The sequence below is a fragment of the Drosophila yakuba genome, chromosome 3R (assembly GCF_016746365.2).
Source record: "Drosophila yakuba strain Tai18E2 chromosome 3R, Prin_Dyak_Tai18E2_2.1, whole genome shotgun sequence".
In the NCBI taxonomy this organism is placed as follows: Eukaryota; Metazoa; Arthropoda; class Insecta; order Diptera; family Drosophilidae; genus Drosophila; species Drosophila yakuba.
In genome coordinates this window covers 18,732,732-18,755,570 of record NC_052530.2, presented here as the reverse complement: position 1 = coordinate 18,755,570, position 22,839 = coordinate 18,732,732, and the positions used below count along the sequence as shown (strand labels likewise).

Sequence of the window (22,839 nt, the reverse complement as noted above, 5' to 3'; positions counted from 1 at the left end):
GGAACATTTCCCCCATTTCAGTCAATCGAATCGTGCTGGTGAACTAAAAAAGAAACGCAACATTCATGTCATGCTTGTATTCTTTACTTTTATTAAAAGTTTTAGAACTCTCTGCCTTCCATTAATCACCTCGTTTAAGTTTTGTGTATTGGTGCATATTTGTGTTGGTTTCTCCAGGGTCTCACTAACGCATAGAACTTTCGTTTACAATGTTGATCGAAGTGTGTTTGTAAAAAAATAATAACTTTAAAATTAATTAAATATATTCCATGTGGACGTGTGTGTTTTTGTGAGGGGGTGTGTGTTGGTGTATTAGGTGTGTTTTACATAAAGTATACTAAAATTAAGTGTTAAAGCAAAGTGGCTGCCCTTAAACGAAAATTAAAACGCATAAATGTACAAGTTGCTTAAAGGGAACATTAAAATAAGCATTAAATGTTAAGTTAATTACGGGGTACGTTTAAAAAATAAATTACATTTTTCCTTTGCCTTTTCGCCAGCTGCATTGGTTCGATTAAAGTACAGAGAAGGAGATTCCATGTTAGAAGAATGGACCGAATAATGAACAAATCCACGAACTTTGCGCGTAATAATTTATATTTGTATATTATTAATCGATTTATAAGCTAAATACGTAGGTAATGTGTATTGTATCATATGTAGAAGTTTTAATGTAATGCATATTTTCACAAGTGTTTTTCTCTTTTTTTCATTTTCTTGAGTTTAAGGACACGCAGCCTCAGCCGCCTTTGTTAATTTTTGCTTATGTTTCGCTTGCTCATTTTGCATAATTTTTGATGGATTTTGTTTTGTTTTATTATTTTTAATACAGATAAATGTAACTAAATTTAACTAATTCTCAGCGTGATCTCTATTCCAAAAACTTGTTGGACAAGTTTTTTGTGGTCATCCCTCAGTTTTGTGCTACAAACAGAAACGGTTAACAGAAAGAGTACGGAACTCGAAAAAAACTTGTCGTTTTTACGATTCAAAGGGAAACATCCTATAAACAATTGCTTTAGACAGGCGCCGGCCCAAAGGAAGGCGCTCATATGTATGCGTATTCTATAACATAAAGATACAGACGTGGTCACGAATCCAGAAGTTCAATGTTACAGTGGAGTCCGAACCAAGAAGTTAACTAATAAATAGCTACAGTTAAGTGTACACATAACATAATATTGTGGTAGTTAAAGGTAGTAGTAGGTAGTAGTAGGCTACGCAGCTGCCCTTATCCTCTGCTCTCCTTCTCCCGTAGTCCGTTCGGTTGGTTATCAATTAATTATATGTCGGAAGCTGGCGCAACTCACTAACATTGCTTGATTGTGTTGGGTTCCTTCGCTTAGGCTTACAAAACTTATTCCATAAATTATATATGTAAATAAATTGTTGTAAAGTAGTTATATATTCATGTATGTATATAATCGTACGAAAAATTGTTGCGTTCAGTGTCGAGTCAGTTTCAGCTTTGGATCTGGCGCATTTCTGGCAGGGATTGGCTCTGCCCTTGGCTTAAATGACAACTGGTCTAAATAATTCGCTTTAGTTTCGCTTCCTTATCGCGCTGGCGTCACTCCCTGGAGTGTCTCCTCACGCCGTGGCATTGTTCAGCAATTGCAGTTTGACCTTGAGCTCCGCGAATGTGGGTCGCTTGGCGGGATTTAGGTCCCATGCCTGGCGCATCATTTCGTAGATCTCCGGTGGACAGCCCTCGGGCGCTTCCATTTTATAGCCCACCTCAACGTGCTTTACCACATCGGCTAATGGCTGTGGGGTTGCAAAATAAAAATGTGGTTAGTCACATCTGAAGTAAACATCGTGAATGGAACTTACAATTCTGGGATAGGGGACGCGTCCAAAGGAGTAGATTTCCCATAGCAGTATGCCAAAGCTCCACATGTCCGATTTGTTGGAAAAGCGCTAATTTGACACAGATAAAATACATTAGTTCTTATGTGCAACAGTTTTGTGCTCAGTGATTTTAATTTTACCCCATTTTTAAGAGCCTCGGGAGCCGTCCATTTGATGGGCAGCTTGCCAACGTCCAGATTGTAGCATTCCTCGCGTGCCAAACCGAAATCCGATACCTTGGCCACGCAGTCCTCTGATATAAGAACATTGCGTGCTGCCAGATCGCGATGGACAACCTTTTTGGCTTCCAGATACTCCATACCAGAGGCAGTGTCGCTAATGAGAAGAGTTGATTAAAATCGTTTCGAAATGGAATCACAATATATGGCTTACTAGGCAAAAATGATTTGATCCTTTTTGGTTATGTGCTGTCGTCCTCGCGATCGCAGGTAATCAACCAGTGATCCCTTACTCATATATTCCGTCACCAGATACAGATGCTTGCTGGTGAAGACAAGGCCGATGAATTTCACCAAGTTGTCGTGTTCCAGCGTGCTAAAGAAGAATTTTGTTATACTTGGATACTCATAAATGCATTGAGTGTGTGTGATTAACTTACGTCATGACCGAGGCCTCAGCCAAAAACTTCTGCACGGCCCCCTCGTCCTTCAGCATCTTGACGGCCACCTTCTCGTTGCGTAATATGCCCAGCATCACGTCTCCGAACTCGCCCTTGCCGATGCTCTCGCGCAGCTGCAGCTCCGCTTCAGGGATCACCCAGCCCTTGTCCACGAAATCTTTGGAGTTAATGCAGAACTCTTGTTTGCCCAGCTTTGGCAAGCATTTAATCAGCTGAGTGCAAAGCCCATCCGCATCCGCCTCGTAGTGCTGCAAGGATGAACTGGTTTAATATGCTTCGCTGGAAGCTTTGCTAACCGTTGACCTACCGCCACTAGCTGGCCCAAATTCTCAAAGTATTCCTCGTCGTCGATGGTCAGCTTGTTCTCTAGGTACTTGACCCGGTAGTGCTCCACCTTGGACTGGAAACAAACGCAGAGCGTGTAGTCGCCAGGGAAGTTTGTGGACTCGCGAACCAGGAACAATCCATCCTCACGTGGCTGCAGCAGATGCTCCGCCTCATCCCGCGTTATGCTGCCATGGAACCATCTAAGTAGAAGTACATTGATTATAATCTATAGGCTCCACAATTTCTTCATTGCTTATCAACTTACGGCATGGCGTTCAGTTTGACCTCGCACCTGGACCGACCTTGCTGCGGTGCCATCGCTGTGGGCGAGAGGGAAGCATGGTTCATGGCAGTCGTGGAGCCGCTGGACCACGCGCTGCTCGCATTCACCCCGCTGGATGCGGTGACTCCATTAATGTCGAAGCTGTGCAGCGACGTGGACATGCCCGCCGATCCGCTGCCACTGACGCCGACCACTGCCGCTGGCTGGGATGCCTGTGGCGGTTGCGGGGCTGTGTGCAGCAGCATGTTGCTGCCGTGCTGGCTGCCACTCAGCGCCAGACTCTTTGGCGGCAGCGCTCGCTCGTTAGCGCCATGCATGCCCATTTGGGCTGCATTCAGTGAGGAGGACATCAGACCCGCTCCACCGGGTGGACAGTTGGCCAGCAGTTGGAGGTGCTGCTGTTGCTGCTGCTGGGCAACGGCGGCCACGGCGGCAGCGGTACCGGCAACGGCCTGCGATCCTGCCGGCTGAACGGCGGCGACAGTGGGGGCGGGCGCAAACGTGGACAGTATGCTGTGGGATGTCTGCTGTTGTTGCTGCTGCTGCTGCTGTTGGCTCGTCGTCTGTTGCTGCTGCGTCTGGCTGGGGGACTTGGGCGAATGATTGCTGGCGCTGCTGATTAAATTATGACTATTAAGCGCATGCGATGACAAATGCAATGCGGCTGCCGCGCCCGCCTGGATGGGGTGCTGGAATGGAGGGCAATGTCAGTAGAGCAATTTAATAAATTTGAATATAGACAGTTCGCATACCACATTGTTCTCGCGATGGTGGTGGTGGTGTGGCGGTATGCTGGGCGGCACAATGTGCGGCTGCGATTGGCTGAGCTGCTGCTGGTGTAGCAGTACCGCCCCAACCGCCGAGCCAGGTGCAGCGCCCGAGGATCCCGCTCCCAAAAGCGCATTCGGCTGTGGGGCAGGACGCTTGTTGTGCCGCAACGGTGCAGTGGGTGGCATCTGGTGACCGGTGGTCTGCAGGAACCATGGATCGCCAGCCGTGCTGCCTGTCGTCGCTGCTGCGGCCACCGTCACCGAGGGCTGCGAGAATCCGCGATGGTGTCCGACGACCGTGGTTTGTCCGTTCTGCGTGGCAGTCGCGTGGCTATTCATAGCCTGGCCGGACGTCGTGGCTGCCGTCTGCTTCCTCAGCAATCCCTGCTTGATCTCAACGGTGATCAGATCACCCTCGCCGGACGCCTTTCTCGAGAGCGCTTCCTTCTCCTTATGGTTCTCCTCCGGCTGCTGCTGCTTGGGCTTCTGGCTCTTCTCGTGGCTGGTCTTCCTGGCTTGGGCTTCCTCGTCTGCAAAAACCAAAATGAGTTAAAACATTAGTCTGTTACTGTTCTGCTTTATCAATGGATAATGTTATTTTCATTTGCTGATAAAAGGAGGCGAAAAGCATCTAATCTTATCACAGTTTCGCAGCACAGCACCTATTGACAATGTTATCTTTACTAATTATATTATTTATACGAACCAGCAATCAGCTGGTCAAATATGTAATTTGTTTTATGAACCGCACACAATTCTCTCCATTTTCGACATAACTTGGCAATTTTAATATCGAAATTGTCACAATATCAATATCAGACAATGTCATATCAATTGAAATTCCACAGAGTGCTTCAAATGCATTTCTCGCTGAATTTCTCCAGTTGCCAATATGAACATTTATCACTTGTGATATCTGATTCGCTTATACAGATAGACGCATTCACCGATCGAGCTGATTTCGCTGTATAGCCAAGCCAAATCAACTCCCGTGATCGGATGAAGGCCAAACTCACGTTTATTTAATCAGTCAGTCAAGTCAGTGGACAAATAGCAACGATTGCATAAGCGACTCGGATGCGCAATGCTAATTGTTGGTCAACACACTCAAAACGCAGCTCAGTGACTCAAATGGACACAAATGGCATGTTAATCGGGTGAACCGCGCGAATCCGCTCGCCAAATGTAAAGCATTCGCATGTGACGGGCATAATTAAACCCAGTTTATTGGCCACTTTCGGGCTTTGGGCTACTGTGTGTGCCTGGACACGAATTTGGATTCAGGATGAGTCAGTTTCATGTCACTTTAAAGCTACCCGCAAAGCTGTGCACGCAAAGAAATTAGGGTAAAGTGGATTAAATATAACTTTAAATCCAATGTTACACATTTATCTGAAGGATTGGAATAACTTTCCTTCGTAAATGTCTGTTTTTGTGAATTGAAGTTACTGATTTCGAATTTGAATTTCAAATGCACTGCAATTAAAACACTTGTGTACACTTAACAATTTGCTCTGAGTGCCGAGTGCCAAGCCCAAAATGGCACATGTTCTTCCAACCTTTTTCCCATTCTTGCTGCCGAATTTACTTTACTTGTAATTGCGCTGTTTTAGGCAGTGAAGCCTCTTTCCAGGGGCTTAATTTCTTAGTTTTATGCAAATTTCATTAGCGAATCTCGCTCGCTCGCTGGGCGGAAACGCGTTTTGCATATTAAGTTCTCATTCTGCGACGTGAATTTATCGTGGGAGTGAGGCGAAGTCGAGGCGTGGGCATTGTTTAAATAGCGACAGGTTGATGGAAGTGGCGGAGGAGATGGAGGCACGCGCAGGTCAGTTTACCGCTCGCGAAGATCACCCGTAAGACCTTGCCCGTAAATGCCGTAAGTTATTTGGAGCCACATCCGCCATTCGCGGCAAACTGAAGTTTCGGTTATCGGTCTAAATTGGTTTAGCATGACTGTTCGAATTGGAGAATCCAACGTGGAACTGCAGTCGGTCATGCAGTCATAGTCATCGCCATTCGTCGGCGGCTTCCTGTTCAGCGGAGTCGGAGCTTTGAAGTCACACCTCCAGACAATAGACTTTATATTTGTGTACTGACCGCTTTTTGTTTCAATTGTTTGTGCCACAAACGTGAAATTTTGCGCTGCTGCGAGAAAAGTAAATTGAACCTAGGTTTCGCATAAGTTTGCACTGCAAGCAAAGGAATCCTAAACGCTTTTGAGACTTTTGTATAATAAAAACTAATATTAAAAACAGTTTTGCACTTCACTCAAGCACTTAAGTATTCTAATACCAAGTCAAATCACTTAAGACTCAATAATTATTTAATTCAATAGTTTTTAAAGTGTATAACTTGAATGCCTTTAAACTTGTGAATGCATATTTAAAAATAGTTTTTGCCTTTCGTATCGCTCTTACAGCAGTGTGATAGTGGTTTATATTTTGAACTTGAGCAATGTACGAGAACTTTGTTTCTCCAGCTGCGACCTTGACTCCAAAGAAGTGGAACAGTCATCCCTGTTCCGAGAGAACTCTTGATGTCTGAGTCAGCGGAAGCAAGAAATCGTAATATTTTATGCCGATAATTTAAATAAAGAACATTAAAACAAAAACCTATGTGGAACGAAAGATACTGAGAGCTGGGTTGGTAACAGAAACTTCATGCAGCTACCATTGATTAAGCGGTCTAAATATCTATATGTATATAAATACAGTTGGTGATTACTACTTCCCTCTATAAGAAAGTGAAAATACCCGCTACCGTAGTGTAACGTTCAAGTGCCGTGTGTAATCTTGCGTTGAGCCAATGCCCACTCAACCTGTCATCGCTGGGAGTGATTCGGAGCCTTTGATTAGTCAGCGTCGGTGACAGGCCAATTACAGTGTTCCCCCGCACCTGTCGACGTTTACATCAGCGACTTTGCATGTGCGTGCTAGGCAATACTACGTACATATGTACGTACATAGCTGGTATCGACAGGTGTTGCCACACACACACACACCTGTGGCTTGGTCGAGTGTAAATAATGAGCGGAAAGGAAAAACAGCGCTGTTCTTGCAAAATACCGCAAACAAAATCCACACAAATAATTAATAAGCACTTTATTTTTTTGGCTAGCCAAGAGTTGTAGACGCCAGTCGAACATAAACCACCACTGGAATTCGTAAACAAAAGAGGTAAATAAATGAAGGGGAGTGGTGCCGAAACACGCTCCTCAAATATAAATCAACTGTTCTCGAATGAATAAACAATGGCCGGCAGCAGATGAGCTTCAAAATCGGTATTTGTGTATTGTTAAATCTCTCAAATTAAAATAATCATAAAAATGCAAAAAGTACAAAAAATTAACGACAGCGATCTGCCGGACATGAGTGCAAAAAACGCGTCCAAAAGTGCAAACAATAAAGTTGAATGATTCATTGGCAATTGGCAATTGGCAGTTCAACGCACACATAGCGTGCGGGTGCGAATACTTTTGCAATGCACTGTGGACTGGTTGTGGGTGTTGAGCAAAAGTCAAATGAAATGCGCAGTAATCCGACTGTCCCGATTACCTCATACTAATTAGGCAAAGCTACGAAAATGCACTGTGCAAAATGTGTCAGAAATGGAGAACTCAAATGTTGGCATTTTCATTCGAATATTGCACCTCTGCTGTTTTGGCACAAAAACGACAATTTATAGCTTAAACTTTATGCCATCTATATGTGCATTTTTAGCACTCTAAAGATTTATTTGCGTTTCACTGCTCTTGGTGGAAATTGTCAGTAACGCCCAAGTATTTTACCTAATCCCCCGAAACTAGCGACTTGGCTAACGAAAGCTCTTTCTGCCAAGACAGGTGATGAAATTGTATATGAGTGAGCAGGAGATATAGGAAAGGAAAACAGTGCAAGACCTTTAAAGCCAACGAGCTCATACGTGAGAATCTTTTGTATTGCTTCCTTATTGTTTGAGTTAGTGCCAGAACACACACACTTTCCAAAAATAACAAAGGAACATTACTTCTGTTCAGCCGAAGTCATAAATACTCTTGAAGGGATATAGCTCTTGTTGGCAGCAATAAAAATTATAGTCAAATTGTCTTTGTTAAGAAATAAAAACATTTTTAATGACCATCTTATCCGTATGGATTTGTGGCAATTAACTAAACCAACTGATCTACTCTATCTTTCCTATGTTTTCTAGAAAACGTATTTATAACTGAAACTATTTGCCCGACACTCAATGTCCGACTTGAAATATAAACGCAACACAAGGTGCGATGTTTTATCACCTGTGCCTTGCCAATTTCTGTGAATAATTGCACTACCCCATGGCGCGGCATTAACATAAACAAATACATATGCATGTATATGGAGCAAGTGGAGCAAGGGGACCAAGTTCCGACATTCCCACAAGCTTTTCTTTCTTTTTGGCGGTGGCGAAGGGGGGCTGCAACGACAGGTAAATACACACGGCAGACAATCACTCCTGCACAAAGTCAGTCAACAGTTGCCGGCGGTTCCTGGGCCATTGTGTTGTGTTGTGCTGTGTTGTGCCACCAGTTGGAAAGTGCAGGCCGAAAGAAAGAAAGGTAACCTTAGTCAGTCAGTCAGTCGCTGGGTTGTGGGACCCCAAAGAGGGTAGGGAAATGCTGAAATGGGAAAATGGGGGGGAAAAATGGCATGAATGGAACGCGAGGCGCTCATGAATGGCGTGTGATGGTTTGCGCCGGTGCCCAGAAATTTGCATATCGCATGCAAGGCGATGAGCAGCAGCAGGAAAACCGCAAGCAGGAAGAAGGAAGCCAAGCCTACACTTGTGCAGAAACAGAGCTACATGTATCTGCTAATTACACGGTTAGCTGCCCCATGTGGTTGACCCTGAGCGGCGCGGAGTTTTTGCGGAGAACCCAAGAACCCTTCTCCTTCTTTGAATCTTGGAGCAGCCGCAACTGGACACCGCCAACTCTTGCCCAACGGTTAGACCATAATCCAATACCCCAGCCCAATGTCGAGGGGCTTGAAACCAAATCTGCGTATACTGCTTGCAACACCAGCCGCAACAATTGGGAGCGGGGCTGAATTGCTGACTGTTATGAGATATGAATTTGTGCGCGTTGCACAAAACTTATTTCAGCTACTTAAGGGGAAAGAACTGCCAGAGTTCTGGAAACGAAAATAAACTAAATTCCGGAAGATTGGGAGTTATACTGACTAATAACCGACTAGTGTTGAAGGTTCTTTTTTGGCTATATCTTTTGGATATATCTTGTCATTTACTAACCGATCCACTCCTCTGAGCTGGCAATGGGTGGCAGCGAGCGGGACGTCTGCTGTCCGTTCTTACTGCTCCTCTCCCTGGAATTTCCGAGGGATCTGTCTTTGGTTTGTGGGAGCTCTGACTTGGCTTTGGACGCCTGGAACTTTCGATGGGCGCAGCGCAGAAAGTTCAGCAGACGTGCGTCGATGGGCGGGGAGGATTCGTGCTTGGCAGATGTTGCGGATGCAGTGGTTGTAGTTGGAGTACTCCTTCCCGGTCCGGGTGCATACTTGTCGCAGAAGTAAAACTCGCGGCGACGAGGAGGCGCATAGGCAGCACTCAGGCTGCTGCACAGGAGGATGGGCTTGCGACGCGCCCGGGATATCACCTGACCACCAGTGTGGGTGGCGTGGGTGGCCGCCTCCTTGTGGGTAACACTGCTGGCGCTGCGCGTTAGTCCTGAGCCCGAGCTGGAGAGCGTGGCCGCCGCAGCAGCCTCCCTGCTCTGCTTGCACCAGTAGATGTCCTTGCTGCCAAAGTAGTAGCGTCGCCTCGTGTCCTGCGCTCCCGATCCTCGATGGGTTCGGTTCACAGATCGATTGGATCGCTTGCTGGCACTGGACGCCGTCTGGCTGCCACTGCTCGTCTGCGAATTATCGCTTTCGTTGTTCGAATTGGAAGGCGAGGCCGATGCGGATTTTAGCATCCGATCCGTGGATGACGATCCCGAGGCACCTGCTCCGCCGGGAGAAGGCGTGGGCATGAGGTATGAGTTGGACTGGATGAACACTCCATCGCAGGTTATCTTAATTGTGGTCACCATGTTCCCGCATTGCGTTTACATTCGTTGTCAGTTCGCTCTTTAAGTGATTTCTATTGCACTAACCTAAGATCTGATTCTGATGGCGCAAAACCTCTGGTTAAACTTTAATTGTACGCATTTACAAAAGACCTATTCGAATTCAGTTGAATGCGAATGTAATTTTGCAGTAATTGCGACCAATACTTTCCAATTACCATCTCATTTCCAATATATATATACGAATTAAAGTGAAAATCGGAGATGGTTCTAATGGCTGCCATTGTGAGTGCCCAGTAGCAGATAGTACAAACATAAAACATAAAAATTCTCCACTCCACCCTGTCGTAGAACTGAAATCGAGGCTAATGCCCAGTCCGTAGTGGACAAAGCCCGGCAAATTGTTTTCGTTTCTAATAATACTAATTAAGGTTCTGTAAGCGCTTCGATTTGGCATCGGCCAGCATCGACCAGCATCGAGGTATCCACAATGGACAACTGGGCGGAATCAATAGCGAGGAGACCGGGGCAGATAATTGTTGGCGAAAAAAAAGCGCAAATGGAAAATTTCTAAAGAGAAAATTCAAGCGAAAAAACAAAGACGAATGGAATAAAAGCCCGGCCCGGATGGGTAAGGTTGAAAATCAGAAAAAAGAACCCGAGCTACGTACAGAAATTGACTTCTTTGCGAGGAAAACCATGGCACTCCACTAGATAATAGTAACAACTCTTTGGCATCTATATGTTTGTTTTTTTTTTAGCTGGCTTTTGGCTTCTAGTTTTTTGCTCAGCAAGTCAATTCGTCACATTAACGGTTTGTCAGCGGCTTACTGAAATAGTCGACAATGGCTTTGAGTGCTCCACAAACAGCTAAAAATGCTGGTTGGGCCAAAATCAGTTGCCATTCCATGTTGGCTTATTTCTCTGGGTTGGGAAAACACGAAGCAGCCACCAGTCGCCTGAATTGAATTGGAATTTACTGGAGCTCTGGCTATACATATACATACATATTGTGCAAATAATTTGGGCGTGGGAACCTTGCAAAGGAAAACTATTGTCTATCCCTAAGGCAGGTGGCAAGTGTTGGGAAAGTCGGGGGAAAGAGATATTTGGGCCCTGATAATGCGATTTAGATGTAAGCAGCAGGCATTTAATTACTTGCCAAATTACCTTCATGGAGAAGAAGGAGATCACTTGCATTTTATAAGTTTCTATCTTCAAGATAGCATAGAATCTAGAAATGTTTGCCATAAATGCTGTATTGTTTCCATAAGAACTCTCACTGCATCTTCACTTTCATCGGCGGATTTTGAACTTTCCTAGGTAAATGTCAACTTACAATTAACTATGCAAATGAGCCAGAATTGGGCACGTGGAAAGTGATTGCTTATCATGACCCACAAAGGAACAGGGGCCAAATGAAATTCTCCGCACGATGAGTGTTTCTTTTTCTTTTTTTTTTTTGAGTGGGAAAAGCGTTTGGTTGCCGAAAGAAGCGCACCCAAGAAAGACAACGAAACTAATTAAATAAAACAATAACAGAATTATGTATGACACAACGAGTTTCTGTTGCCGCTGACGAAATGCAAAATGAAAAGCCGTAGCCCCAAAAGTCGAATCAAAATAAAAACCAAAAAGTCTAACCCGTTGACTGAGACAAAGTGGGCAATAAGCGAGGAGAAAATCCACCAACAGAGTGGAGAAGAGCTAAGACAATGGGTCGGGTTTTTGAACTTGGTCGAAATGCGTAAGCTAGCTGGTCCGGATATCCTCGCCATGGGCGGGTTTTTAAGCTGCGTTTTGATAACCCGAGGCAGTACCTGTTGCATATATCATTTTGGCAAGCGGAGAGTGAAAGTTTCTTGAATGAATACGCCATACGCTCATCCCCAAAACGGCAGCTGTAACTTGGTGCAAAAAAAACCCAAATGATTGGCCATTTGACTTGAGACAAAGAGCATTTAGCATTCGCTATTGTTTCTGACCATTTCGGGGGCTTAATTAATAAGTTCATTTTTACAATTACTTTAACGTGCCTGGCACGCATTGCAAGAAAATGAGAGAGTCCAAGTGGAGAAATGAAATGCGCCATTGGCTTTCGAGTGTTAAGAGTGGGGCTTTGGGGTTTGGCTAGTTTGGGGGTTAAGCTCGTCTTCACTTGTGTGCAGTGAATGGCAAATTGAATAAGTGGATGGAAAACACATAAAAGCCGTGTACAGAGCCAAGAAAAAAACATTAAAAATTGTTTCACGCGTCTGCAGTTGTATTTGAAGTTTTTTTTTCCCTCCATTTCTTCATATATTTTTTTGTTGTTGTTTTTGTCCACTTTCACTTGGTCCAGCCAGCTTGGAGATACAAAATTCAGTGCGAAATTCAATCTAAGATTCGGACTCGCGCAGGACGACGTTTGGCGGATTAGTTTCTCAACTCGTAGAGCGTTGGCAAAAACTAGTTACAGTTTAAGGCCCCGGTTTTGAGTTTTTCTTTTGGTGGCCGATTAGAGCGGCGATGACTAATGCGCTGGAAAATTGAAAATGCCCCGACACGCCAGCCTACAATGTTTTCGAATTTGCAGTCTTTTTATTCCGGTTTTTATTTTGTCAAAGTCGAGTGTCTGCACGTCGCCAAAATTAGCGTGCAAATCGATTGTGCAGAGGGTTTTTAGACCGAGTGATTCATGCAATTTGGGGATCAGCTGCGCTCGATCCACCTTAGTTGCATCTGCGATCTGGGATCTGGGATCGGATTAAAAAGTGCAGTTAGAGAGCGAGCAGAATGGAAGAAGAAGCGAAGAAATTGCAGTAATGGCAACTTGGGGGCAGGGGGAATTCAATCCACGGAGACCTGGGAAAACAATTAGCACTCTGTGATTGAAGTTGGCCCGGAGCAGCAGAAAAAAAAACATGGTAATCGGCGAGGGAAGGGAAGTGAAGTGGCAGTAACATGCTGCCAAGGCACTTTCATTCGAGACTTTCAAACAATCAAATATGCAGCGACGCGATCGTCTTCATCAGTTGCACACGAAAAAATTACACGGCCAGGCGAAAAGCTTGACTCGAAGTTGATACGCTAAAAACTTTGAATTTGTATGATTTTAGAAAGGTGGTCTATTAATTGGCACCTTGTGCAAAAATCATTGGGCAACTTAAAAGCCCTTTATAAGTTGATCATTAATTAATTCGACCATTGTCGAGGTCTTATGAAAATCCAAATCAAATAACTAGATAATTAATATTAAGTTAAATCCCACTTTGAGCAGTATGCCCTAAAATCAACTTTAGTTTTGTCTGTGGATGCCTTGAGCAATTTTGAATTGACCACGGACACACTGAACACACTGATTGCTACTAATGCCCGATACATCTGACCCAAACCCATAATTAAGCGGACATCCTCAACATGGCAAACATATCAAACACTAAACACACAAAGGTCATTGCGCCACCAGAGCCAAATCTCTAAAATATATATATATACTAAAGCCATATTCCATGCTCATATGAATTAACTGAAAGCCAAAGAAGGCTGATCTTTCAGCGCTTTTTGTTTCACTTTCTTCGCACTTTGATAATGATTTGCATTAATCACTTCCTTGAGGCGCCCTCACACAAATAACGTGGGCTTGTATAAATAAATTATTTTATTATTACAATAGCTATATGCACAATTCGCATTCGCGGTGTTATATCACGATCGTCTGCCTTTTTTGTTTCGCTGAACGGATCGGATTATCGAGAGGCCACTTTGCATACCGTCATAATTTATTGTTATTATGTATTGCAAAAAGCCAATTGCAATCGATTCGCTTATTGGCCAATTCGCACACACGCGATGATGAGCTGCGCATGCGTGGTGAGCTATTTTATTATTTTTCCTCTATTTTCTACTCGATATTTGAATCTAAACGCGACCGCGCGCCTTGCCTCCAACTTTTCAACTGAAAACCGCTGCACGAAGTTGCCGCCGCAACTGAGTCACGATAAATAAACCAAAAAACAAAAAAAAAATGGAAAGAAAGAAAAAAACAACACAAAATCAACCTCTGAGTTTTAGACAGAGAGAGAGAGAGGGAGAAAGAGAGCGCTTGCCAAGCTCTGATTTTCTTGGTGTTTGTGAGCCGGCTTCTTCTCTTTATCGTGCATTTATTGCATGCGATAAGAGCAGTCGCTCGCATGCGATCGCCCACCTGTTGCACTTTTGGCCACCGCCGACTGGCGGTTTTCCTTTTCGCAGCGTGGCGCTGTGTGGAAGTCAAATCAAAACATGTGTTGCCCAACTCATTAGGCCGATTTTGGCCATTCAAGTCGTTGCTGCGGTCTCGCTTTTGGCCTAGCTAAAAGTAAGTCACTCTGCGGTCGCCAATTTTTACACGGAAAAACTTAATTAAAAGTATTTATTTTATTGAATATCTGCCTGATGTCTTTATGAAAAATAAACAAACTCTAATACAGAAATTTATGTATAAATCGTTGTTAATAATTTAAAAAACAAATTGAGTACAAATATAAAATATATTTATGTATCTATATCTACAATGTCCTATTAGGCTTTCTTATGTACATTAGAATTTACTAAATTTACCCACAGTGCACTTTGTGATATCGGAGATTCAAGAGGCAAATGATCACAGTTTCAAAAACACACATCCAGCAACATTGGAGGCTTGTGGCTCGGATCGATTTCCTTTCTGTTTCGTTTCGTTTATTTGGTCTAATTGCCGCCGCTGGCCATGTTAATTAATTCCCCCATTATTGGTCGACCGACCCCATCCCCCTACCCCCATTTCCCCCCACGACTTTTATGGCAAATAGTTTTTCTCTTGCATGTTTACTTTTCGTCTCCGTTTCCAGGCAATTGGTTGCCGCTGTCGAATCAGTTGTTTGCAAAAATGTAGACATCAAAATGTTTATTGTGGCATTTCCAGCTGCAGTTGCAGTTGCACAGTTCGTGATTTTCTCCGATTTTTCTCTTTTGCATTTCTTGCATATTTGCAGAGCAATTAGCATCAAGTCGGTATCGTGCTCAGGCTATTTTCTGACGTCACCAGCTCTCCCAGCGAATTTGCCAGGCAAACCCGAATGGCAAGTAGATCAAAAGCGAGGGATGTGTGCTAAAAATATCCGCGAAAGCAACATAAACAAACATACGGGAAAAAAGAAGCTCAAGTATGCGAGAAAAATTTTTCCGCCGGGCAGCAAAACGAGGAAAGTAAAAAATCAAGAATGCGAAACACATACATATATCAACGCTTCCAGATACAGTTTACATTTCTGCACCGCGTTTCCAGATAAAAGTTAATGCATATTTCGTCTGCTTGATGATAAGATTAAACGGTCGACAGCCCTTTTTTTAAAGATGATAATATAAACCTAAACAAATAGTTTTACCGTGTGCGGATTGAAGTATCTTTTCAGGTAAAATTATATTTTTGGAAGGTTTGAATAGGACATTAGATCAAATTTTTTGGCAGTGGTTCAAATACACAAAAATGGGATGCATATAAAAAAGCATTTACGTAATTCGTCGTATTGACGAATATGACGCAAAACTGCATATATAGTATATATATATTCTGAACTAACCTTATATCCCTAGTCACCTGCCCAACCCTAGAAATAATGGTTTATGGCCAATCGGAATAATTAAAATTGCAAATTCCAATTAGCATTCCAATCAGTCCAGAGTACAGTGGTCATGCAAAGGCGTAATTAGCGCAAGTGAAAATGGGCACAGATACTCGTAACGTAATAGGCGCAATAAAGGGAATATTGAACAGTGGGCGCCAAAAAGTTAGTACATCATCATGTCAATGCAAAAAGTTCACGCAACACTGACCTCACACAGCCAAACTTGCTCACTCACACAGATACAACTGGAGTATAACGCCCACGCATGTTGCAATACACAAACAAACGGGATACAGAGAACGCAAGGGAGAGAGAAGGACAAATAGGGGGTTCGAGTGTGGCTGTGGGTGGTGGGGGGAGCTTTGTGGCGCCTAGGTGTGACGTCAGCGACCGAAAATTTTTGCCGACGACGCAGAAACTGACCGAAAGACAGCAACAACAGAAGGAAGGCATTACTACGAACGGAAACCCGTAACAAAAACTACGATGCGCCACGCTTCGGTTATTGCCTTTAATTACTACTGTGGCTATCGTTTTGTTGTACGCATCGGTCATTCATGGCCCGATTGTTGGCTATATATGTACATATGAACATTTCTGTATAAAACTTTGTGTGTGTGTTTGTGTTTGTTATTCAAAAAACGACAACAGCAACAATGAATTTCGCGCCGCAAAGTTGTAAAACGTGTTTTTGTTTTCGCTTTGATTGGAACCAAAATGCGTAGTATTTGTGATTTTTTTTATTATGATATTTTCTGATTTTGCTTTCGTTTTGAAGCAAACTAGTTGACCTCAGACAACAGCATCAAAATACAAAAATAAAGACGCTGCAAATGGGCGACCCAAAAATAGGCAAAACAAATACAGTAGTAACTCGGAAAGCAGATCTGTGTGCGCATTTTAAGGAGCTTTTATAGGAAAAATGTTACGATTCTCTTAAACAGTTTATAAAAAGGTATTTTTGTGTAAACAATCTGCACTCTGGTGCTTTTTTTTTGGCCACTGTATCGGGTGCTCACTGTGCGCCTTTACAAGTATTTTGTTTGTTGTTGCCCATTTCATCTGCATTTATACTTCTCATCCTCATAATGAGGCAAATATTTATGCAATATTTGCTTTTCATTGATGGAATTGTGAAAAAGGTGTTTGCAGAGTTTTTATTTGGCCACTTTTTTATTTGCCCAATTGCGCTATCCCTTTTTCGCAAGCTTTCCTCACTTTCACACCGACACAGGCGCACACACGCACTCACACAACGACAAGTGTATTAAGGAAGCAGACAGCGCGACGCTGCAAAAAAGGGCGTTGGGCGGAGTCCTTAAAACGGGCTCAAAAACATGTAGTCCCGAATAGGAGACACACAAACCATATGACTTGACTTACCCGATTTTCAATGATGTTTTCAGCTATAGTTGTTTTTATTTGTTGGTATGTTTTGCTTTGTTTTTGTTGTAGTTGGTGGTGCTGCCGTTGCTTCAGTAGTAGTGGTTGTTGTTGTTGTTATTCCTCCCAGTTAACATTCCAATCCGACGCTGCTGCGCTGCCGACGTCGGTGCCCACTCCGATGCCTGTGCTGGCGCTTTAAGCCATCAGCCACATGCACATTTCATTGGATTTATCACGCATATATAGTAAGGTGTTCCTTAATATATATTTATAAACATTTGCACCACCTTTACGATACGATCCGATCCGATATGAAAAATATAAATACACACAGACACACTTGCACAAGCACTCTCACGCACACACACACCGACAACTGACTGTTGGTTTTGTGGAATTTTCGATTGTATTCTCCGTGTTTTCGGCCCTCCTCCGTTGATGCTGATGCATATCCGCACTTGCATCCGCCTTAGTTCATCCCACGCATGGCGTTCCAATAAAATTCGATTGCTCAAACAGTCCGCACCACGGGCGATTTTAATTCAAACAAAAAATTCACACGAGAGCAGAGCGGCCATCTTGCGCTAGTGTTGTTTAACCTTTTTGCTGGACTGGAGTGTGACCAGTCGGCGGTGATGCAGGAATGCAAACGGACTAGGCGGAACAGATCTGGCTATTTAATAGCTATGTCTGTTTCTGACTGTATTTATGTCAAACTAAAGTAATATGAATATTAAAAAATTATAATAATTATAACAATAAGAGTGAATTTACATACACATGTATATGGTTCAGAAATTGAAAGAGCCCCAGCTATAGTTTTACACTGCGGTGACTTTAAAACCTCTGGTCACACAGTTCCACACGTGCAATATTTACGAAATATGCGCAATCTGAAGCTGCAATACTGCAATGAGCTGGATGCAGTGGCTCATCCCCGGCGTCTGCTCCTGCAACCGGAACTAAATGGCGGCGCCTCTGACACATCATTCGTGGTGGCCGACAACAAGGTATACGCGGTTCAGGAGTCCGGAGATGTGCCACCAAAAGTCATTGCCGATTTGCCGGACATAGTCGGAGCAGAGTTTTTACAGCTGGACAATGCAATCTGCGTGGCCAGTGGTGCTGGTGAAGTGATCCTGGTCGACCCCCAAACAGGGGCCACCAGCGAGGGAACGTTCTGCGACGTCGGCATAGAGAGCATGGCCTGGTCACCTAATCAGGAGGTGGTGGCCTTTGTTACCCGCACTCACAACGTGGTGTTGATGACCAGCACTTTCGACGTTATAGCAGAACAGCCACTGGACGCAGAACTAGCCGCAGATCAGCAGTTTGTCAATGTGGGATGGGGCAAAAAGGAGACGCAGTTCCACGGATCGGAGGGTAAGCAGGCTGCGAAGCAGACTGCATCAGATTCTACCGTCAGCCACGACGTACAGGAACTTAAACAGGTGCGTTAAATCTTTTATGCCAGTATATACAAAAAAAACTTATTCGTCCTGTATAACCCACAGGATGTAAGCATCTCCTGGCGAGGCGATGGAGCCTTTTTTGTGGTGTCTTTTGTGGCAGCCCAACTGGGTCGCACCTTTAAGGTGTACGATAGCGAGGGAAAACTTCATCACACAGCCGAAAAGAGTGCAAATCTAAAAGATGCTGTTGTCTGGCGGCCAACGGGTAATTGGATTGCCGTACCCCAGCAGTTTCCCAACAAGTCCACCATAGCGCTCTTTGAGAAAAATGGCTTGCGACATCGCGAACTGGTCCTTCCCTTCGATCTTCACGACGAACCAGTGGTGCAGCTGCGCTGGAGCGAGGACTCCGACATACTGGCCATTAGGACAGCTACCAAAGAGGAGCAGAGGGTGTACCTGTATACAATAGGCAACTACCACTGGTACTTGAAGCAGGTGTTGATTTTTGAACAAACAGATCCGCTGGCACTGATCCACTGGGACACGCGGGTTGGAGCCGAACACGCACTTCACATACTTAAGGAGAGCGGCAAGCATCTCGTCTACCGCTGGGCATTTGCCGTAGATCGAAACGATGCTGTTGTGGGAGTCATTGATGGCAAACGCCTGTTGCTTACTGATTTCGACGAGGCCATTGTACCACCACCCATGAGTCAGCGCGTCCTTAATCCACATAGCTATATTAATGTCTTTACATCGCACAATACCACCATGTGTTTATACACCAGCTGTGGTCAAATATACTTGTTTGAGAACATCAGGCAGTTAAGTGAGGAGCATGGGCGGCCCAAAACGCTTATGCCAGATGCAGAGCTTTCTCGCTTGCAGCTGGCCAATCTGACCATTTTCTCAAAACACTATCTGCTGGCCACTCACAGTTCAGCAGGGTCCACACGCCTGCTACTGTTGTCCTATAAGGATGAGGTCAACGAGCAAGGCGAGCCGTGCTATCGAGTGCAGAGTTCTCTGCGGATCAACGGATTGGTGAATGCTGTTGCAGTCGCATCGCATGCTATGGATAAGTTTTACGTGCAAACAGTGAATAATGGTCACACATACGAGGTGTCCCTTAAAGCGGACAAGACTCTTAAAATGGAGCGAACCTATGTGCAGCTGGCTCAGCCGGCTGACCAGATAGATTGGGTTATCAGCGACGGATTCATTTCGGATGGCAACACAGGTAGTTCATTTAAATGCAGTTGTTTTTAAATGTCTTTTATATATTTTCCTCACTTTCTTCCCTAGGCTCTCTCGTCACCCTGCGCAATCAGCATCTGCTCCATATGGACGGCCATCTCATTGGCGAGGACGTCACTTCCTACTGCGTAGTTGGAAATTATCTTATATACACCCAGATAAATGCGATGCACTTTGTTCGACTGAAGGATCGCCGCCAAGTGGCAAGCAGGAACATTGAACGCGGTGCCAAGTTAGTAACGGCAGTGGACCACAAAGCACGTGTTGTGCTGCAGTTGCCGCGCGGAAACCTGGAGGCCATTTGCCCACGTGTGCTTGTCCTCGAGTTGGTCGGTGGCCTTCTTAACGCAAAGAAATACCAGAAGGCTATGCAGATGGCGCGCAAGCAACGTATTAACCTGAATATCATTTTCGATCACGATGTAGAGAAGTTCGTGGTCTCAGTGGACGACTTTCTGCGAGAGATCAAAGAATCTCAGTGGCTCTGTCTGTTCCTCAGTGAGTTACAGAATGAGGACTTCACCAAAGGAATGTACTCCAGTAATTATGATGCGGCCAAACAGATATATCCCTCGGATTATAGGGTTGATCAGAAGGTGGAATACGTGTGTCGGCTGCTGCTACGTCAAATGAATGAAGAGGATAAGCGTTTTCGTATGCCTGTGATCACTGCCTATGTAAAGTTGGGCTGTTTGGAACCGGCTCTCCAGCTGATTTGGAAGGAGAAGAAAGTAGATGCGTCCCTTGCCGACCAATTGCTGCAATATCTTCTTTATTTGGTGGACGTCAACGACCTGTACAATGTGGCCTTGGGCACTTACGATTTTGGGCTTGTTCTGTTCGTGGCTCAAAAGTCACAGAAGGATCCTAAGGAGTTCCTTCCCTATCTCAACGAATTAAAGGCATTGCCTGTAGACTATCGCAAGTTCCGGATCGATGATCATCTTAAAAAATATGCTTCGGCACTTTCACATCTTGCTTCCTGTGGAGAGGAGCATTACGACGAGGCTTCGGAGTTTATCCGTAAGCATGGGCTGTACACTGATGGCTTGGCGATTTATCGGGAGCACAAAGAGTTCCAAAAGACAATATACGTGGCCTATGCAGATCATCTTAGGGCCAGTGCCAAACTGGATAACGCCAGTATCATGTACGAACGAGGCGGTGAGTTGCAGCAGGCGTTACTTAGTGCAAAACACACTCTTGATTGGCAGCGTGTTCTGGTGCTGGCCAAAAAGCTGGGTGAACCTTTGGATCAGGTGGCCCAGTCGTTGGTGGGACCATTGCAACAGCAGGGTCGCCACATGGAAGCCTATGAGTTGGTAAAGGAGCACTGTGACGATCGAAAGCGGCAGTTGGAAGTGTTACTTGAGGGCCATCTGTACAGTAGAGCCATTTACATGGCGGGTCTGCAGGATGAAGATGTCTTAGGTAAATCTCTTCTAAATTAAGATTGATGTAAGTATAAAGTTTTAATTTCTTAGCAGAAAAAATCGCGCCCGCATTGTTGGCCTATGGTACTCAACTACACAGCTCCCTGCAAGCCGATCTTGAGCTCTTCCTGGATTACAAGCAGCGGCTTTTGGACATCCGGCAGCGTCAAGAAAAATACGGTGTGGGGAATATCGATGCAAATGTGGATCTGGAGGAGGTGGACCTACTGTCGGACACAACCAGTCTTCACTCCTCGCGATACAGCGGCACTTCACGAGGGACTGGGTAATCCAACGAATGCTTCACTGCACCCGGCCAAAGTTTCACTTTTCCGTTGTGTTCCTCCTTTCCAGCAAGACATTCCGCTCAAGCAAAAACCGACGCAAGCACCAACGCAAGCTGTTCAGCCTGAAGCCGGGCAACCCCTTCGAAGACATCGCGCTCATCGATGCGCTGCACAACCACGTCACGAAGATAGCCCAACAGCAGCAGCCTGTGCGTGACACATGCAAAGCGCTACTGCAGCTCGCCAATGCTGCGGATGCAGATCCCCTGGCAGCGGCACTGCAGCGTGAATTCAAGACACTGTTGCAAGTGGTGAATGTGGCGCTGGACGAGATCTGGACGCCTGAGCTACTGGGCAACGGATTGATGGCGCAGCACCTCACGGGACCCAATGTAGATTATCTCGCACTGCAGAAGGAGCAGCGCTATGCCTTGATAAGTGGGTGCCTTGTGCTAATAACGTTTATATTGTCTTTAATCCCTAAAAGTACAATTTAATTGTTCCACTAAAATTGGTATTTCAAATAGGCTTGACTTTGTGAAATCTCAATGTCAATTCTAAGAGCCCAATTCAAATTTCTATAAATGGCCATTTAATATGTAGTAATTAATTTAATGAAAATAATTTTTTTTCAGGTCCCCTGAAGCGCTTCAAGCCGCAACTGATTGTGATGGATGAGCAACTCGAGATCCTCCAGTGAATCATCGCCGGGATCATTGGATTTGCGTGCTGCACTCGTCCCGCCCCCCCAACCGTAACCGTCTCAGCCTTCCCACTGTTTACTTTCACTGCTTTCAAAATAAATGTAGCATTGAAATGCTAATTGAATGTATCGAGATTAAACAAAACGAAGCGCACTGGCCAGTGGGCAGCGTAGTGCCAGTCGGATGTCAGGCAGATGGCAAAAGTGGGCGACCCGTCTCCCAAATTCATGCTTGATTGCAATTTATCGCTTTTAATAGGGGGCGTCGGGTCTTCGCATTTACACTAAGCTACGCCCTTTATATTCCTATGCCAGAAAGCAAAACATATTTCCTGATAATATCCTGTTGCCCCTGTGTAGTCAGGCACTTTGTTTGCCAAACAAAAACCGTAAAAGGCTGGAACCGGTTTCACCTCTACGGGATTTGTTGTGGGCGCTCATTGTTGCCAGGTAGACGTGATATGAACACTGGGTCGAAAACGTTCTTAAATGGAGCGCAGAATAAAATCGATTTGAATATATTATAAAAGTATGGTTTAAGCGGAATATATGATATATTTTATACAAGAACATTTTCCTAAATGGGCAAGATTATGTTAACATACTGGTCCAAAAATGATCCCTTTAACATTGCACTTGCACTTTTCTGTTAAAGCGCTGTTAAGAGTCGTATTCAGACATGCGCAGCATTCTGCCAGCGTCGCAGTCAGCGTCGACGCTTCGTTTACTCGGATGCAAACACACTCTCTTTTACACAGTGGGACTTTCGACAAATAGGACGATTTAAGTGGAAAAATATACTTTATCATTGAAA

General features: G+C 44.5%; 2 protein-coding genes across 4 annotated transcripts; one reads left to right on the top strand and one right to left on the bottom strand.

Moving 5' to 3' along the window:
• Nucleotides 1-62: 62 nt before the first annotated feature.
• Nucleotides 63-17,547, bottom strand: LOC6537419 (tyrosine-protein kinase CSK). 2 transcript variants are annotated; one of them, XM_015192853.3, is made up of 9 exons: nt 16,928-17,547; nt 3,854-4,401; nt 3,084-3,790; nt 2,799-3,018; nt 2,471-2,739; nt 2,245-2,406; nt 1,992-2,187; nt 1,834-1,920; nt 63-1,767 (listed from the first exon to the last, which is right to left on the bottom strand). In XM_015192853.3, the coding sequence occupies exons 2-9, from the start codon at nt 4,208-4,210 to the stop codon at nt 1,591-1,593; spliced, it is 2,175 nt and encodes a 724-aa protein (XP_015048339.1). In that variant the 5' UTR covers nt 4,211-4,401; nt 16,928-17,547; the 3' UTR covers nt 63-1,590. The 2 variants fall into 2 exon arrangements, with proteins under 2 accessions (XP_015048339.1, XP_015048340.1); XM_015192854.3 differs by lacking the exon at nt 16,928-17,547 and adding an exon at nt 9,143-10,020.
• Nucleotides 17,548-17,769: 222 nt separating this feature from the next.
• Nucleotides 17,770-22,145, top strand: LOC6537416 (putative elongator complex protein 1). Of its 2 annotated transcripts, none has more exons than XM_002097936.4 (6): nt 17,770-18,381; nt 18,445-19,585; nt 19,651-21,033; nt 21,090-21,321; nt 21,390-21,760; nt 21,958-22,145. In XM_002097936.4, exons 1-6 carry the CDS (start codon nt 17,815-17,817, stop codon nt 22,020-22,022), a joined length of 3,759 nt encoding a protein of 1,252 aa, XP_002097972.1. In that variant the 5' UTR covers nt 17,770-17,814; the 3' UTR covers nt 22,023-22,145. The 2 variants fall into 2 exon arrangements, with proteins under 2 accessions (XP_002097972.1, XP_015048338.1); XM_015192852.3 differs by having other exon boundaries at nt 17,771-18,381; nt 21,087-21,321.
• Nucleotides 22,146-22,839: the final 694 nt, after the last annotated feature.

What these genes read in the sequence shown, in the direction of transcription:
- LOC6537419 (XM_015192854.3), bottom strand. Translation starts at nt 9,941, where the DNA reads ATGGTGACCACAATTAAGATAACCTGCGATGGAGTGTTCATCCAGTCC. An exon ending in ATTTGGGCCAGCTAGTGGCG is followed by an intron (nt 2,740 to 2,798) that starts GTAGGTCAACGG and finishes TCATCCTTGCAG; the next exon opens with CACTACGAGGCGGATGCGGA. An exon ending in GCGTCCCCTATCCCAGAATT is followed by an intron (nt 1,768 to 1,833) that starts GTAAGTTCCATT and finishes GCAACCCCACAG; the next exon opens with CCATTAGCCGATGTGGTAAA.
- LOC6537416 (XM_015192852.3), top strand. Translation starts at nt 17,815, where the DNA reads ATGCGCAATCTGAAGCTGCAATACTGCAATGAGCTGGATGCAGTGGCT. An exon ending in GCAGGATGAAGATGTCTTAG is followed by an intron (nt 21,034 to 21,086) that starts GTAAATCTCTTC and finishes TTAATTTCTTAG; the next exon opens with CAGAAAAAATCGCGCCCGCA. An exon ending in GCAGCGCTATGCCTTGATAA is followed by an intron (nt 21,761 to 21,957) that starts GTGGGTGCCTTG and finishes ATTTTTTTTCAG; the next exon opens with GTCCCCTGAAGCGCTTCAAG.